General features: G+C 33.8%; 1 protein-coding gene across 4 annotated transcripts in view; it reads right to left on the minus strand.

The window, feature by feature from the left end:
- LOC132554056 (E3 ubiquitin-protein ligase NEDD4-like) overlaps positions 1 to 17,867 on the minus strand; it is a 43,894-nt gene that overhangs the window by 24,260 nt on the left and 1,767 nt on the right. The window contains exons 4-12 of one of the 4 annotated variants that reach the window (XM_060218363.1): positions 16,311 to 16,349; positions 13,027 to 13,080; positions 11,522 to 11,634; positions 9,867 to 9,881; positions 6,281 to 6,392; positions 5,208 to 5,392; positions 4,258 to 4,371; positions 3,163 to 3,340; positions 1,749 to 1,805 (exon numbers count right to left, since the gene is read on the minus strand). In XM_060218363.1, the coding sequence (XP_060074346.1) occupies positions 1,749 to 1,805; positions 3,163 to 3,340; positions 4,258 to 4,371; positions 5,208 to 5,392; positions 6,281 to 6,392; positions 9,867 to 9,881; positions 11,522 to 11,634; positions 13,027 to 13,080; positions 16,311 to 16,349 (867 nt within the window). Of the gene's footprint in view, positions 1 to 1,748; positions 1,806 to 3,162; positions 3,341 to 4,257; positions 4,372 to 5,207; positions 5,393 to 6,271; positions 6,393 to 9,866; positions 9,882 to 11,521; positions 11,635 to 13,026; positions 13,081 to 16,310; positions 16,350 to 17,867 lie in introns of all 4 variants that reach the window. The other 3 variants (XM_060218355.1, XM_060218377.1, XM_060218369.1) reach the window with 3 other exon arrangements.

The raw sequence follows: 17,867 nt of genomic DNA on the forward strand, positions 1-17,867 counted from the left end.
CAGTTGAACAAGTATAATCTTAAGAATGAGAAACAACCCAGTCAGCAAGGTTGAAAGGAAAGGAGACAACTGTAAAATAAAAGTCAGTGTGAAGGGAGACAAATCATTGTGACAAAGTGATTGGAGATTACTAAATCCTTTGGACAGAGTGAAGGGAGAAACCAGAATCCTCCTGACATAGTGATGAGGAATAACTAAATCCAATGGGAGACACCTGAATCCTCCTGACATAAAGAAGGGACATAACTAAATCCTTTGGTCATAGTAAAGGGAGATAATTAATCCCCTGATTATAGTGAAGGGAGAAACCAGAATCCTCCTGACATAGTGATGAGGAATAACTAAATCCAATGGGAGACACCTGAATCCTCAGGACATAAAAAAGGAAGATAACTAAATCATTGGGACATAGTAAAGGGAGATAATTAAATCCCCTGGTTATAGTGAAGGAAGATAATTAAATCCCCTGGTCATAGTGAAGGGAGATAACTAAATGCTTTGATCAGAGTGAAAGGAGATAACTGAATCATCATATCATACTGAGGGATATAACTAGATCATCATTCATAGTAAAGAGATACATTGAATATTCAGGTCAGAGCAAAGGGAGGTAACTAAATCCTCAAGTCACAATGGAGGGAGACAATTAAATCCTCAGGTCAATGCAATGAGAGACATCTGTCCTGAAGTCAACTCCTTATAGAATGATTAGATCCTCTATATCGTAACAACTTTCTACATAAACTAAACAGAAAATCATTCTTTCAAATATAAATAAATTGATTCACATACGTTAGACATATCCCTTATTCAGAAGAAATGATGAATGTAAACACTTGTGATAAGTTTATATATCCTTGAAAATTAATAATAACCATCAATTTCAATCAAGTGTACAAGTTGATGCTGTGATACTTTAGTGTGAATATGAACTATTTCTGCTAAGGGATTTCTCACATACCTTGTACAATTTTTCAATGGACAAATCTCTTCTACATATTATATAATAATTAATATGTTATTCAATCCATTCAGTTCTAATTATTCAAATATATCTTGTTAAATAGTGTTTAGGTTCAGGCCTAAATCCATCAAATCACATCAACATCAAACAATTAGCATGGTCAGTACCTGTGAGACACACAGAGTGAATAATTCTTAGCATAGGATTAAGCAAGCATTAAGTGTTGATGGAATCTTATCTTGCAGGATATGCATCAAACTTTTTATCTGAACTGCATTTTTCTTTCATGATAAATGATATCAATATTTTGTAGATAACACAATACAATGTCACAGTCAACCCTTCCTGAGGTTAAGGAATGATAAGGTAATTGATTAGTTTTTGTTAGATAAATCATAATTATACTAATTATCCATTTGACTTGATATTGTAAAGAAACACAGATTAAAAAGATTTGAATTGGATTCAATATTCATTAATTCATTTTTTTGTAATATACAAGTACAGTATAGTATATATAAGTCAATAATTTTTTTCAATAAGTTATGAATGTAAAGTATATCAGCCTTCAAAAAAAAAACAACAACATTCTGTTGGATAGGGAAAGTGTAACAAGGCTTCATTTTTACAAAATGTAACAAGAGTAGAAAATCCTTTCATTTCTGTAGCTGACATGCCTTTAAATAATGCATAGCCCATTCAATAATTTACAGAAAAAAAAAATGTAAGAAAAATGCAATCAAATTGGATAACAGGTCATAAGCACACTTCCTCTAATACTTACTAATCTGGGAGCTGAGTTTACTGATGCAAATCTGTGACGGTTGAGTTGATTTCTGATCTGGAAACGCCAGTTCCATTCAATTTAGAAAGGCTATCATTTTTTGTTTATAATAATTCTTTTTTGGTGATGTACAGTATATGTTTTTCCATTGTTGTTTGGATCAATGATAAAGCTTTCCGTGGTATATAACAATATTATTGATTAGTAGGGAAATTGCACCGGAATTTTAATTGACATCAAAAATTAGCTTTCACCTTTAACACAAAAATTCTAAAATGTGTTAAAAATTTGTTTTTTCTAATAATACATTCCAAATTTGTTAATTTGAACTTATCATTATTATTTGAATATTATATTGAACTCTTAAATACTTGGTTGGCCCCAACAAAATTCTCTCTCTATCTAAGTAACAAAAAACTCATAAAACTTAAATCTGGAAAAATTCTGATAAAAAGTTGGTCCCAAAAATAGAAATCTTATTTATTTTGACAAAATATTAACACAGTCATTTTGTGTCTCAGAACACTCAGTGATCTTTTAAACTCAAACATTTGAGTCCTGGTCTCCATACTTTCCCTATAGGACTTACTCAAATTTTTGAGCACCTATGATATCTCTGTGTAACTGGACTCTTCAAAATTATGGACATGGTGCTGTGGGCTCATCAGAAAAAAATCTTACAAAAATTACTATTATTGTTATCATTGTGCACACTATGCCCTGTTATCACTTCAATTTGGAAAAGAAAATCTATCTGACTATTGCCACAATAAAAACATGCTCATATTATGAATAAGACTTCATTAAGAATGATGATGAACAGTAAACAACAATTTGGGAAAGCCCTTTACTGACACCCAAAATCTTGAGACATTTTGATGTGGAAATATGGGTCACAAGGAACCTACCTGCACAGTTGAACTTTGATATAAATAGCCAATGAATGATATACCAATGAGAAGGTGCTAAGTAGGATTTACTGATGATGTTTATTGCTTTTGTGTGAGCTGTGGTGCTCATCAATATCTTCTAACTACCTTGACACTCCAATGCAGTGATTTTTGTTGTACATGTATTTACTTCCATTTCCGATCTGAAACATCCATCTGATTACTGTAAGGCCTGAGCTAACACTTGCATGTAAATGTTATTACTTATTTAGTGTAACATATATTTAAATTTCATTAAGCTAAAACGTTCAAACTTCTTTAACATAAATTCTCTGATACCTCTTAGGGTTTTTCACATCACAATTCCAATGACTTCAAATTAACCAAGTTTGACTGCATATTACAAAAAGAAAGACTCTATTGCTGTGAAAAGAAATAAATAATGTTCACAGACAGAATCTAAGCAATATGTGTAAGCCCATCAATGTCCCCAGTCTACCATCCACTGGAGTGTGCAGACTTACCTCTGTTTGACCAGTAGATGCAGGGCGTGGAGTTGGTGTTGGACTATCCGTGTCTCCTTGCATACTAATAGTGTCTTCCACACTGATGTGTCGTCGAGCCCGATACATTTGGGCTGCCACATTTCTTTGTTGCTGACGTAGATCCTCCCCAGCTGTTTCTTCTTCTGTGGAATTACTTCTGTAATATATGAGATAATATGTGTAATAACACGAGTTCATTAAACAATAGTACATATTAGTACTAGACCTATACCAACTGAACCCTGACAAGAAAACAAGACCTATGAGACAAGGATTTTTCATTTTCATGACAAGTGTCAAACTGTGATAAAACAATTTTAATAAGCATAAATGAATTATGCCTCTAAAATTTGATCATTCCATAAAGTGCTCAAATTGGGTCCCACCCTTGTGGTCAAACAGAAGTCAGATTCACTATACTGTACATAAAAAGTGCTTCAGATCAAACTTGGAAAACATCCTTGAACAGAAGATGGATTTTTAAAAACTTGCAATTGGACCCCATCCCTCCCATCCTATGGGGATGGAATCCAATCTTTATACAGAACTGAATCTCCTACACCCAAGAATGTTTCAGACCAAATTTAGACAACATCCATTCATTCCTATGAGAGGAATAGATAACAGTAAATTTCAAAGAGAACTAATCAGGATTAGAATGTCTTCACATAAACTTAATCTAGAAAGTGGTCGATTCTGAAAAACTACAAAACAGAAGAAAACATTCCAAGTGAAATTTCGACTAGATCAAAGATGAATACAATTACATAATCATCTGCCTGCATTATCTAGATAGTAGGCAAAAAGGAATTAAGCCTTATTACACTAACATGTTCATGTGTGACTAATGGTCATCAAGGCATGAATCCAAAGCTCTTATTAACATGCGATCTACCTGTATTTTTTTATTGTCACTGAAAAGAAGCAATGTTAAGCATTGCTCACATGAAAGTAACTGACAATGTCAGATACAAATTTACTGAGAATATATAGTGAGAGATAGTGGCGTTTCAAGAAAATGTGATAACAGAAACTTGACATAAACTGATATGACATGTGGTTTCTAGTTCATACCCTAAAGGTCTTTCCCACTGTGTGGATCTGGTCTGTGTGTTGACATAGTATGTCCTCCCATTGGAGTCCATTCGTTCCTGCCAGCCTGCAGGGAGGTCACTGCTTCCTAATACCCTGTAACAAAACAAATCTTTATCAAGTCCAGTTAAGTTCATACATATCAAATTTTCAATAGGTAAGTCTTGGTCCAGACCTGAAGCTGCTATCTTCTTTCAGGTTCAGCCATATTTTAACCTGGTAAGAAAAAAGCATCCTTGCTACTCAAAGTATGTTTCTACAGTTGTGGGATTGCACAGTGTTACAGATGTGAGCAAGATGTATACACGATAAGTAAACTGGGCAAAATAAGCTATGGAACAGATGTGTGATACTATTGTGGTTGAAAAATTACTTATAGATAAGTGTGGGATAGGGTTTGTTTATTTTGAATATTTCTGTATTACACTCATTTTGCCATTAATTTGTAAACAAAAGATATATTCTCAGGTAAATCTTCAGTGCTGTGTTTGTTACACAGGAGACCTAGACAGTACCTATCTGGACATGTCACATATATACCTGTATACAGGTCATTTTTGTTGCTCTAGACACAAACACTACTTGTCACTTTCTGAAACTATACAATAGAAAGACTAATTAATGTAGGGTCCAGTGTTAATATTTACTTTTGTAATCACTGATGAAATTAAATATGCCTGTGATTGCTGTTTAGTTATAGCTACAGAAAATTTCCATTTAAATTTTCAATCAGTAATGTCAGCCAACCATTTTCACCAAATCCCACAAAATGTGCGGTCCTATCGCTCGTGTGGGTGCTAGGTCTGTAGAGTGTGTGTGCGTGTGTGTGCACATGATGTATGCACGACAAGCACACAAAGTATTTGGTGTGTTGAACATTACCACATCTGTATATTAGTTGAAGAAAACATGTAATACTTATGTATACTTACCCAGTAGGAGGATCCCATTGTGTGGTACGTGTGGTATGATTGATGTAGTATTTCCTATGGGTTTCCGGATGGGTTCGCATCTCCCAGCCTGGTGGTAGGGGCTCAGCATTTGTAGCCTCCTGGGTGGGGCCAGAGGCACCAGCCTCATTTAAACTATTGTTCATGTCTAAAAACTCCCATCCTGACTGCAAATATTTTCAAATATTATAAGCATACTTGTAGCAATCTTTATATGAGCTATATAAAATATACTTAAACTTCTTCATATTCAATAATATATTTTAAGTTTAATGCGATACTTAGAAGAAATATTTGGATACTTTTTACTACTATAATAAAGATACTGGAACAACTCAAAAATCTGTGGAAGGACGTGTAGTATAAATTTTCATACATCTTATTTACGTGACGTTTGTCCATTAAAAAGCTTTGATGGAGTTCAAGAAAAACTGACAAGAACATTGTTCTTTAGTTCTGTAATGCTTTTGTATGGAAAATTTTACGATTATGAATTGACCATTTCAGGGAACATTTGTGAAACTAACATTTTTTTAAATGTAAGGGAAGTAACTCTGCAGATGTATTTTTTAAGTCAATATTAATGATGAGGTTTTCATGAGAACAAAACATATTTCTGTGTTTCAGATACATGATTTACTAACTAACCGAAATAAAACAACTTGGCCAATCTCCAAGGTGGAAGGAAACCACAATAAGAAGTCTGTTTACATTTACTCAAAACTACATTAAGAGTTTACAATTTTATGAGGAAAAATCAACTAGCTGCAAATGAAAATACAAAAACTTTCAAAGCCAAATAGATATTTGAAATGCATCAATCTGACCTGTTTCAAAAATCTACAGCTGTGAAATTGCATGAAACATTCCCAATTTTGTTTTTAAATTTTCCATAACAACTTTATGAGCATAACCAGGCTTGGAGCAACTGGGGCCTGACTGCTATAGTTCATCCTAAACTATGGGTTAAACACCTTGTAAGGATGACCATTTTCCCATTACCAAGAAAGTAAATATATACATATAAATAAAACAATTAAATGTACCTGACTCACCTCTTGTTGTGGTTGTCCAGCTGCTGTATCTTCACCTTCCTCTTCCTCTGTGTCCGACAATGGTAACAAAGCCAGATACAGCCATAGGTGGCCCTTGACCCTTGATTTTACACTGCAACATGGAAATTTGTGTATGTTACTTATCACATCAATGTATTTCAAATTAATTAGAACTTCTAAAGGAAAAATCAATTTCAATATATTTGTGTTGTTGCATGATTTATGTACAGACCTACAATAGTTCCTATTGTAGGATTTATGACGGCTGTAAATCTGAATGCTTTACACAACTGTAATTTCATTGTGATTACACATAAAGGATTTTTTATTCTGAAATAAAAGAAATAAAACATTTAACCTAAGATAATTCTACAGGTAACAATACTTGTATCTCTGTCTACCATCAGGTAACAATACTTGTATCTCTGTCTACCATCAGGTAACAATACTTGTATCTCTGTCTACCATCAGGTAACAATACTTGTATCTCTGTCTACCATCAGGTAACAATACTTGTATCTCTGTCTACCATCAGGTAACAATACTTGTATCTCTGTCTACCATCAGGTAACAATACTTGTATCTCTGTCTACCATCAGGTTACAATACTTGTACCTCTGTCTACCATCAGGTAACAATACTTGTATCTCTGTCTACCATCAGGTAACAATACTTGTATCTCTGTCTACCATCAGGTAACAATACTTGTATCTCTGTCTACCACCAGGTTACAATAATTGTACCTCTGTCTACCATCAGGTAACAATAATTGTACCCCCGTCTACCATCAGGTAACAATATTTGTACCTCTGTCTACCACCAGGTAACAATACTTGTACCTCTGTTACTTGAACCTCTGTCTACCACCAGGTAACAATATTTGTACCTCTGTCTACCATCAGGTAACAATACTTGTACCTCTGTCTACCATCAGGTAACAATACTTGTACCTCTGTCTACCATCAGGTTACAATACTTGTACCTCTGTCTACCATCAGGTAACAATACTTGTATCTCTGTCTACCACCAGGTAACAATACTTGTACCTCTGTCTACCACCAGGTAACAATACTTGTACCTCTGTCTACCACCAGGTAACAATACTTGTATCTCTGTCTACCACCAGGTTACAATACTTGTACCTCTGTCTACCACCAGGTAATAATGCTTGTACCTCTGTCTACCATCAGGTAACAAAATTTCTATCTTTAATTCAATTATAAAAAGGACTTTGTGAATGTTAATGCATATAGTCCTAATGAAGTCTCCTGTGCTCTATTGTTTCATGTAATGAATATTTGTGATTTGTTCCAATTTAATATCCTCATCTGTTTCATGAAAATGTTGTGTCGAAAATCAGGTAGGTACGTGATAACATGTTAACTATTGTGATGTACTGCAAAACACGTTCCTTCCAAATTAGTTCATGACATATGGTTGCATATCCTTGATTTAGAGTCTTTTTTAAACATAAGTTTTTAAAGGTGCATTTTCATCCTATTATCTTTATCGTAATTGAGTACAGAACCTTTCAATGTTCTAGATGGTGTCATTTTGGTTTCTGATTTCTGATGCATCTTTTTCTTTTTTTTTAATTCTTCAATGATGTCTGATTGTCGCCAACATGACTAAGTCCAAAAAGTGCCAAAAGCACATATGAGACCAGAACACTGTTTACTGACTGGTAAATTGACAGTCAACAAATTACTTATTCTCCTATTCAACTGAGACTTCGTTTTCACCTGAAAATTAGACAAACATTTTGAATTTTTGACCCAATTTTGGTTGTACACCAAAAAATCTACAGTAACTATATATTATAAACACTTGATACTTTAAGAGAAATTGAGCTAATTTTCCTTTAATATGATGCACAAAGTAAAACTTCAGTCTCTCTCTTTGGTTGCAATGAGACAACTGTTGTAAAGACCAGGAAAGGGGTGGTGTTTTTATTGGTTACCACCTCTAACTGTTGGTAAATGTCTAGTTGGAAATAAACAGGAATATCAAACTATATATACCAGGTATAATATCCTATCAATAAAGAGAATATTGGTCCTTGTTGTTGTCTTCATGTACCAATATTATATGATAAATCCTAGCAAAGATATCAAACACTTTCCTGAGTTACAACATCAACAAATAATATTTTAGAAGCACATTTGTCTGGCTGATGTAAATAAAGGTTCTGGTAAGTGTATTTAAGTGAACTCTTTGTTTCAAACACTTGTATAATTCCAGAATGTTTTTTTTTTTTTATATCAAATCTAAGAAAAAGAAATATGGAGTTGTTTTTCATATAATGAAATGAGAAAAACAGGAAGACTATTCTTAAGTAAAACTTAAACCATCATTTTTGAGAAATCAGAACTTTAATACTAAAACAAGGAATATGTTGGGGTTTATAAATAAACAATAAACATTTATCCAATTCACGTACAAACAGCAAAATATATGGGTGTTTTAGAAAGGTATCAGTCCTTCAGACAAGAGATTTTCTTATTAGAAATACATTAACGTTTATTGCAAAACTTATTATTTCATCGGTAACAATAGTATTTTACATGAAAGGTTAATGTAAAAGATTCCTAGTATAGTCATTACTTGTTAATAGTATGGAGTAATTAATGAAAGTAATGGGAGTTTTGTCTGTGGTTATAACTAGGGAGTGACTTTTGTACAGAAAATATAGTTATGTAGATATAGAATGTAATTGATCCATGCCAGAAATAATGAATTGAATGTCTTCTAAGAAATGGATTTTTAAATAAAGTATTGTTGAAATTCAAATTTCAGAATGTTTTATATAGTATAGGTAGAAATTTGACCTCTTGCACATGCAGATTGTCCAGAAATGTGAAGGTATATATTCAGACTATGTTACATCATTATAGGGGATATTTTCATGACAGGTAACATCTAACTTCAAAAATCTTTTTTTCCTGTCAGAAATAAGAGTTCAAAGTGTTTCAAACTTTTCACTAATATGTATGCCAAGTTCAAATTGGTTTATTTTGCTCATTAGAATTTTGAAATTTGAATATAGGTACTGTTAAAACTGCAAAAAGAAGATGGTGAAATTACATCTTTTGTCCATCAAGCCAGACGAGCTCAGTAGACTATTAAACAAAGTCTCTACAACAGACTACAAAGGAAGATAACTGAAGTAAACCTATAAAACTGCAAAAATCATCAGTTTTACTTAAAAAAAAAAAAAGCCAAACCTCACAAATGTCAACAGTAAAGGGGAAGCAGCATGAAATGATAACAGTTGAATGCACTATGTGTACCTAGGTGTTTCTGTTCAGGAACTATTACAATGTAAACAGTGTACTGGATTGTGCTCCACAATTATATTTCCAGCAATGAAGCATTGCAATTCTAAGGACAGTACATTTGTAAACTATGTTAAAATGATACTGGGTGGCTGATATTGAAAACAGAAGATTTGTATATAACTGGTCAGTCAGTTAGTATACAGCACAGACATGCTGTCCAGTGCGGCCATTCCTGGTGGTCAGAGAAAGAAAAAGTGGTCATCCACAAAAATAAATGAATAAAATCAGAGGCCATCTTAACTACTTACAATCGATTCCATCTTCTGTTTATAGCAAAAAATATTAACTTCTTAACTTATAAAAATCATCTGACAGTAATAGAATGGATTTTTATATATATTCACTCAGTATCTAATACATCTAATTACTGGAAATATAACTTTCACTTCAAAACTTTCTGAAGTTTAAAATTTATCTGATTTTTTATCAGTGCAGGATTCTAGAGCAAAAAGTCATTAAAAGAGTGGAATCTAAGACATTACAGAGTGTGACTGTGTTTGTCAAAGAAACATGTAATTTATTCAAGCATTTTTTAAAGAAGGTTAAGAAACTAAAAAAAGTTCTATAATTTTTCAGTAAAAAGACATATTGCTTCTACAAGGATATCAGAAAAACATATTCATTGAAAACAAACACTATTAAATTAAACCTAAATGAAATAAAATATCAAATTTTTGCTCAAATGCAAAACAAATGAAGGTTGGGAAAAAACTATTGTGTTATAGCAATCACTCAAAGACAAAATAATCCATCAATCTCTCAAAGACAAAATAATCTATCAATCTGTCAAAGACAAAAGACAAAATAATCTATCAATCTCTCAAAGACAAAATAATCTACCAATCTGTCAAAGACAAAATAATCTATCAATCTGTCAAAGACAAAATAATCTATCAATCTGTCAAAGACAAAATGATCTATCAATCTCTCAAAGACAAAATAATCTATCAATCTCTCAAAGACAAAATGATCTATCAATCTGTCAAAGACAAAATGATCTATCAATCTGTCAAAGACAAAATGATCTATCAATCTGTCAAAGACAAAATGATCTATCAATCTGTCAAAGACAAAATAATCTATCAATCTCTCAAAGACAAAATAATCTATCAATCTGTCAAAGACAAAAGACAAAATAATCTATCAATCTCTCAAAGACAAAATAATCTATCAATCTCTCAAAGACAAAATAATCTATCAATCTCTCAAAGACAAAATAATCTATCAATCTCTCAAAGACAAAATAATCTATCAATCTGTCAAAGACAAAATAATCTATCAATCTCTCAAAGACAAAATAATCTATCAATCTGTCAAAGACAAAATGATCTATCAATCTGTCAAAGACAAAATAATCTATCAATCTCTCAAAGACAAAATGATCTATCAATCTGTCAAAGACAAAATAATCTATCAATCTCTCAAAGACAAAATAATCTATCAATCTCTCAAAAGACAAAATAATCTACCAATCTGTCAAAGACAAAATAATCTACCAATCTGTCAAAGACAAAATAATCTATCAATCTCTCAAAGACAAAATAATCTATCAATCTCTCAAAAGACAAAATAATCTATCCATCAGATAAACTACCAGGTGAACCTGCCTTTTGTCTTCCATCAGTGATCTACATTTCACTTTCAAAGAAAGCACTGTGCAAACTCATTTCCAGACCAAAGATCCTTTTTCTTTTTATATCAATATCTATGGTTAAGACAATTCTTGAATGATATCTGGTATAAGCATTATCATAGAGTTATTTTATATGATATTGACAACTACCAACTCTTTCTCAGATGCCCATAAAATACCTTAATATACTGAACATCTAAAGTTAGTTGTAGCTGTGGTTCGGTTTATAAATAGCTGCTCTGCAGTTAACAATTAATTAAGTCCACCTACCTGCGTGGTCTGAGGATGTAGTCTTTGGCTGCTAAATCACGACCCGGTCTTTCACAGGCAATACTGGTGTGTGCCAGGGGGATCTCCACCAATCCCAAAAAGTCATCTCGGGTCTGAGATAAAATATGTACTTTACAAAATTAAACTCTTAATATCTTACTGTTTATTAATATTGAAATTATGATGAAAATTTTTAGACTTTATTGTTCCATTCTAATCCCACTATGTCTGTTATATATGAAATACCGTAAATATTCGCGTATAGTGCGCACTCATGTATAGTGCGCAGGTACTTTTTGGAGATCAGATTAAAAAAAAAAAAATCTACAGAAAAATTAATTGACTGGTCACTGCGACGAAACATTTGATGTGGACTGATCCATTGATAATTAGGAAACCACAATGGGCGGGACCCTAACACATGTAATTACCTTCAGTAAACAAATTTACCCAGGTGACCTAACAAGCATGAAAGGCTTGGCTGATTGTATAATTAACGGTTAATTACAGTTAACACGTTGAGTACGAGGAGACTGATGACACCCGGCTTGGGCTGAACGCGTAATATTGGTCAGAAAACGATGTTGTTTTAACTGTCTGAACATTTTCAATCCTACCTTGTCCCCATAAAAGCAGGTGGTTTGTTCAGTATAGGCATGATCTTTCATGGTATCTGTACCCACCGCGGTATCCGAAGGTATTAAATAATAGATTGTTTACACCAACTTCGACATGGGGAAACTACGAACGCCATTTGACTACGCCGAGAGACTGTAGTTTCGTGCCGCCGGTCGCCACTTCGACATTCCAGAGTGAAATATCAAGGCATGGAAGAAAGAAAAGACCGTCTAAAGTCCCAACCACTGACCAGAAGGGCTGACATAGGTGCGACAGCGAAACACCCAGAGATGGAGAGAGAGAGCTGTATAACTTTGTATGCGATCACCGATATCCCGGCATCGGGCCATGCAGATTAAGAGAGGTCATGGGGTCACCAACTTTGGGCATCGGTGGGATGGGCTATCTGATTTATGAACAGAACGACAATTGCCTAAAAACTTCCGGATTCATTGAATTCCACAGATACATCATCAAAATGAGGCAGAAATTCAGACACTAATATAGCCCCGACCAATAGTAAGACCGACGGGAAACGAAAAAAAAATTAGATTCACCGTAATGCTAGCGTGAATGGCAGATGATTAAAACATTCGAAATTTATTTTTGGTGATTTTATTGTTGTTTTTATCTCCAAACTATCATATAAGACCGACGACTTTTACATATAACTATGTGAAGGGAGGTAATCCAATATGGCGGATGCAGAACTCGGGAATGATAACCCCAGGAATGGCATGTACCTGCGTATAGTGCGCATCCTCTTTTTGACACAACAGTTTCAGCTTAAAAAAGTGTGCACTATACGCGAATATTTACGGTATCAGAAATTCCTCAATCTGGACCTCCTGGTTATCTAAGACTCACTTGTATTATCTGATACTCACCACTCTATTGGAGTCAAACACTTCAAACAATAACACATTGTCTCTTGGGTTTACCTGAAATATAACATAAATATTTCATTATCACATAACACATGGGATGAGGATTTTGAACAGAAAAGAGCTTTACCTACATACAAAACACCTTAGATATGTTGAAGTAATGTAGCTGCAAAATAACTACGACATTAATTCCCCTCCAATGCGCAATATGTCAGCTTTGACCTTTAACCCTTTAACCTTCGCCAATGACCACCTTGACATAATAGGGTGTAATGTTATGAAAATATGGAGTAAATATGAACAAAGTTTTAAAATTTGTAGAGAGGTTTTCAAGATAAGACACTGATTTGTTGCTTTGGAACAGGATACAATAGGAGTAACAGATCTGGGTAACATCATAATGCCTTCCATATAAATATAACCTTCCATAAAAGAGAAAGCATAAAAACAGAAGGATTTAAAATATTGTCTGTATCTATATAACTTATCTATATAAGAGTAAGACTTATATGCTAATGAAAAATACCAGTGTGGAGCAGTCAGTTTAAAAACAGATGATGATGATGATCTGATAAAACGCTGACATTTCTAAAAAAAGCACCATCACATCAACAATGATTCTACATACCTGTAATAGTTTGTTCAAAGCTTATACCAGACTCATTATGAAATAATCCAACAGTCAAGATTTCATTATTACAGTACCAAACAGTGTGTGCAAGTGGTCAAATAAATATGACATCTTTTCCCAACTAAAATATGTTGTTATTTGACAATTCAAATGCCACATCTTTTCCAAACTAAAATATGTTGTTCTTTTACAATTCAAATGCCACATCTTTTCCAAACTAAAATATGTTGTTATTTGGTAATTCAAATGCCACATCTTTTCCAAACTAAAATATGTTGTTATTTGGTAATTCAAATGCCACATCTTTTCCAAACTAAAATATGTTGTTATTTGACAACTCAAATGCCAGTCATGAGTGAAGATCGTCTGGGCTGAATGATCCTACCACAATGCATGCCTTTCAACATGCAGCCTGATCTTAAAACTTTTGCCATGACTGCTTCAGCTGCATTTGCACTCTGAGTCAATCAATACACACTTTGAGTCAATCAATACACACTTTGAGTCAAACAATACACACTTTGAGCCAATCAATACACACTTTGAGTCAATCAATACAAACTTTGAGTCAACCAATACACACTTTGAGTCAATCAATACAAACTTTGAGTCAATCAATACAAACTTTGAGCCCATCAATACAAACTTTGAGCCCATCACTACACTTTGAGTCGACCAATACAAACTTTGAGTCAATCAATACAAACTTTGAGTCAATCAATACAAACTTTGAGTCAATCAATACAAACTTTGAGCCCATCACTACACTTTGAGTCAATCAATACACACTTTGAGCCCATCAATACACACTTTGAGTCCATCAATACACACTTTGAGTCAATCAATACACACTTTGAGTCAATCAATACACACTTTGAGTCAATCAATACACACTTTGAGTCAATCAATACACACTTTGAGTCAATCAATACAAACGTCAAGGACACTAAACCTGTAACCATTCATGACAGCATTTTCATTATCTTGTATTAGTATATGAAAGTCAAATTCCACTTTATCAATGCGTTTTCAAAATCTGACAATGTAATGAAACTCCCTTGAGTGTCCAACTTACAAAATCATAGTGCTGTTACTGCTGTGCAATACAACCCATACTAAATAAAGAACACTTGTGAAAGTTGTTCATTATAAAAATCAAATTTCATATTCATTGAAGATGAAAGTGAATTTTCAAAATGTCTGATTTCAGCATACCTATATTGTGATAATCAATTGAATTTTGAATTTATGATTATTGTTGCCTGGCAACAAATGAAGCATGCTTGCAGCTTTTCCGTATATGTTTACCCACATATACAACACCTGCTACAGTATTACAAAGTGCCACTACATTGTGCTGCAGGGTCAACTGAAGTACAATGGAGTTGCAGGATTTTTTGAAATGGTTGCATGGAATGATGAAGGAAAGTAAACTCATGCTAATGATACATGTACTGCTTTACAGTCACTGCATTTACACAAGGTTCACTTTCCTGGTAATTCATCCATGCAAAAAAAAATACAATCCTTGACTGAATCTTCTTGATTAAAAAATCCTACAATATGAAGGTGTTTAAGGACCCTCTATTCTACAAAATGAAGGTGTTTAAGGACCCTCTGTTCTCCAAAATGAAGGTGTTAAGGACCCTCTGTTCTTCTACAATAGAATATGAAGGTGTTTAAGGACCCTCTGTTCTCCTACATTACAATATGAAGGTGTTTAAGGACCCTCTGTTCTCCTACAATATGAAGCTGTTTAAGAACCCTCTGTTCTACAATATGAAGGTGTTTAAGAACCCTCTGTTCTCCTACAGCATGAAGGTGTTTAAGGACCCTCTGTTCTCCTACAATATGAAGCTGTTTAAGGACCCTCTGTTCTCCTACAATATGGAGGTGTTTAAGGACCCTCTGTTCTACAATATGGAGGTGCTTAAGGACCCTCTGTTCTCCTACAACATGAAGGTGTTTAAGGACCCTCTGTTCTCCTACAATATGAGGGTGTTTAAGGACCATCTGTTCTACAATATGGAGGTGTTTAAGGACCCTATGTTCTACAATATGAAGGTGTTTAAGGACCCTGTTCTACAATATGAAGCTGTTTAAGGACCCTCTGTTGTCCTTCCATATTGAGGTGTTTAAGGACTTTCGATATTTCTGAAATATGAAGCTGTTTTAGGACCCTCTGTTCTCCTACAACATGAAGGTCTTTAAGGACCCTCTGTTCTCCTATAATATAGAGGTGTTTCAGGACCCTCTATTCTGCTACAATATTGAGGTGTTTAAGGACTTTGATATTTCTGAACTATGAGGGTGTTTGAGGACCCTCTGTTCTCCTACAATATGGAGGCGTTTAAGGACCCTCTGTATTTTAAATTTTTGGAAACCCTGGTACATGTAACAGACACTCTTCTTGTGATACATCAATTATCACTGACCAAATCAATCAAACAATCTAACTTATGTATTGAACATATAGGTCAGTCTTGAAATAACATGTCAAAAATAATCATTCACTTTCCATCATTGTGCATCCATTGGCAAATATTTTGGTACAGCTTTCAACCAGAGCTGGTAGCTGCTTACATGTAATATAAGCTACACAAAAACAGTTTTATCTAATCTATGTTAATCAACATGTTTTACTTGTACTTACTCTGAACTGAAATTCTTCATTCCATTTTGGGTTCAATGTCTGAAAAGTAAATAAAATTAAACCATTGAAGTGTTTAACCACTTGACCATGTCAAAGTTATGTTTTTAATCAAACAATGACACTAGAATTGATCTTGTGTGTTCCTTATGATTTTTCTTCTATTACCGGTAATTGGGTGTCCACTTTGTATAATTTGCACTTTAATGTGTGGCTTGTTACATAGTGTTAATTGTTAAGTTTGTACATCCATAGATTATCATGCCAGAGACTAGGAATTTAATCCTGTTAGATATCATATTTTTTTCCTGTTCTGTTACACTTGCACACAAAAAAAATTTAATTAAATGGTATGATATTGTGAATGAATGAGTTTATTGAAATGACATAACCTATTAAAGCAACTATAATATTAAAAAACGCTATTAGAAAAAGATGTAAAATGTTATATTTTCCAATAGCATGTTACAAAACTAAGACTTTCTGTTAATTACTAAAATTAAATGTCACAGCAACCATTTTTTATTGATATCTGAAAAATAAAGAATGTAAACATTGCGGTCCTGATCTAATTCATACATTAACACTCGTAACCCTGATGCTGCCCATGCTTATATGCCTAGAAAGAAGCAATATGGCAGACGCAAATACAAAAAGGTGACACGGACCTTAAAGTTACCTTACAGAAGTGCCAGAAAGCGTAATAGGAAGGAGTCAGACCAGAAAAGAGGACAGACAAGAATTTATATTAGACAGGAGATAGATAGATGACTAAAGATGAAGGAGAATCTTGGACTGAATGCGGATTCGGATTTTGCAAAGCTGCTGCTTGACTGGTTAGCTTAACGTTAGCCTTATAATTATAACGTATCTGCCTGTAATTTATTATAATCCAGCATCCAGTGTTTCACGCGCAAAAATGTTATGAACAACACTACTAAAAGTGTTGTCAGATAAATGTTGAATGAAAATAGTTGTGATATTCGCTTGAATTTACTATTGACGTGTGTTTGTTGTTGACTGCAAGATGTGGTCCAATGGGGGGTATTCGTTCTAAGTGTAAAAATATGACAGTTCTGGTGTTACTGTAAGAATAACAACCATGATGATAAGCATAGCCTTCATAATAATCAGTGCAATATAAATTAATGTGTACAGACAAAGTACCCATTCCTGTACATTCCTGCACAATGACTTTTTTTTCCCCGATTGTATTTACCCCCTTTGGGGCCTCACTAGTTTAGCGCCCTCGACTGACATAGATAATTCTGGCACAACAAAGCCAAAACAAAACGAATGACCAAGATTGATTGTTTAAAATCATATGTTATAACACTATAGAATCATTTACTGCAAACAAGAATTAGAAGAAAGGCGCAAAAGCAAGTGTCATACATAAGACATGTGGGTTTGTTTACCTCGTAATTGATTTTTTCTTTGCGGCGGATGTAAATGACTTTGTCATGTGACCCACGCGGCTTTAACCGAGCGTGAACATCTTTATAAACAACAGTCAAGATAAACAATGTTCCGACGCCAAAAATATGTTAAAAAAAAAAA

The sequence above is a fragment of the Ylistrum balloti genome, unplaced genomic scaffold (assembly GCF_031769215.1).
Source record: "Ylistrum balloti isolate Yb309-2 unplaced genomic scaffold, AGI_CSIRO_Ybal_v1 Utg369640, whole genome shotgun sequence".
NCBI lineage: Eukaryota > Metazoa > Mollusca > Bivalvia > Pectinida > Pectinidae > Ylistrum > Ylistrum balloti.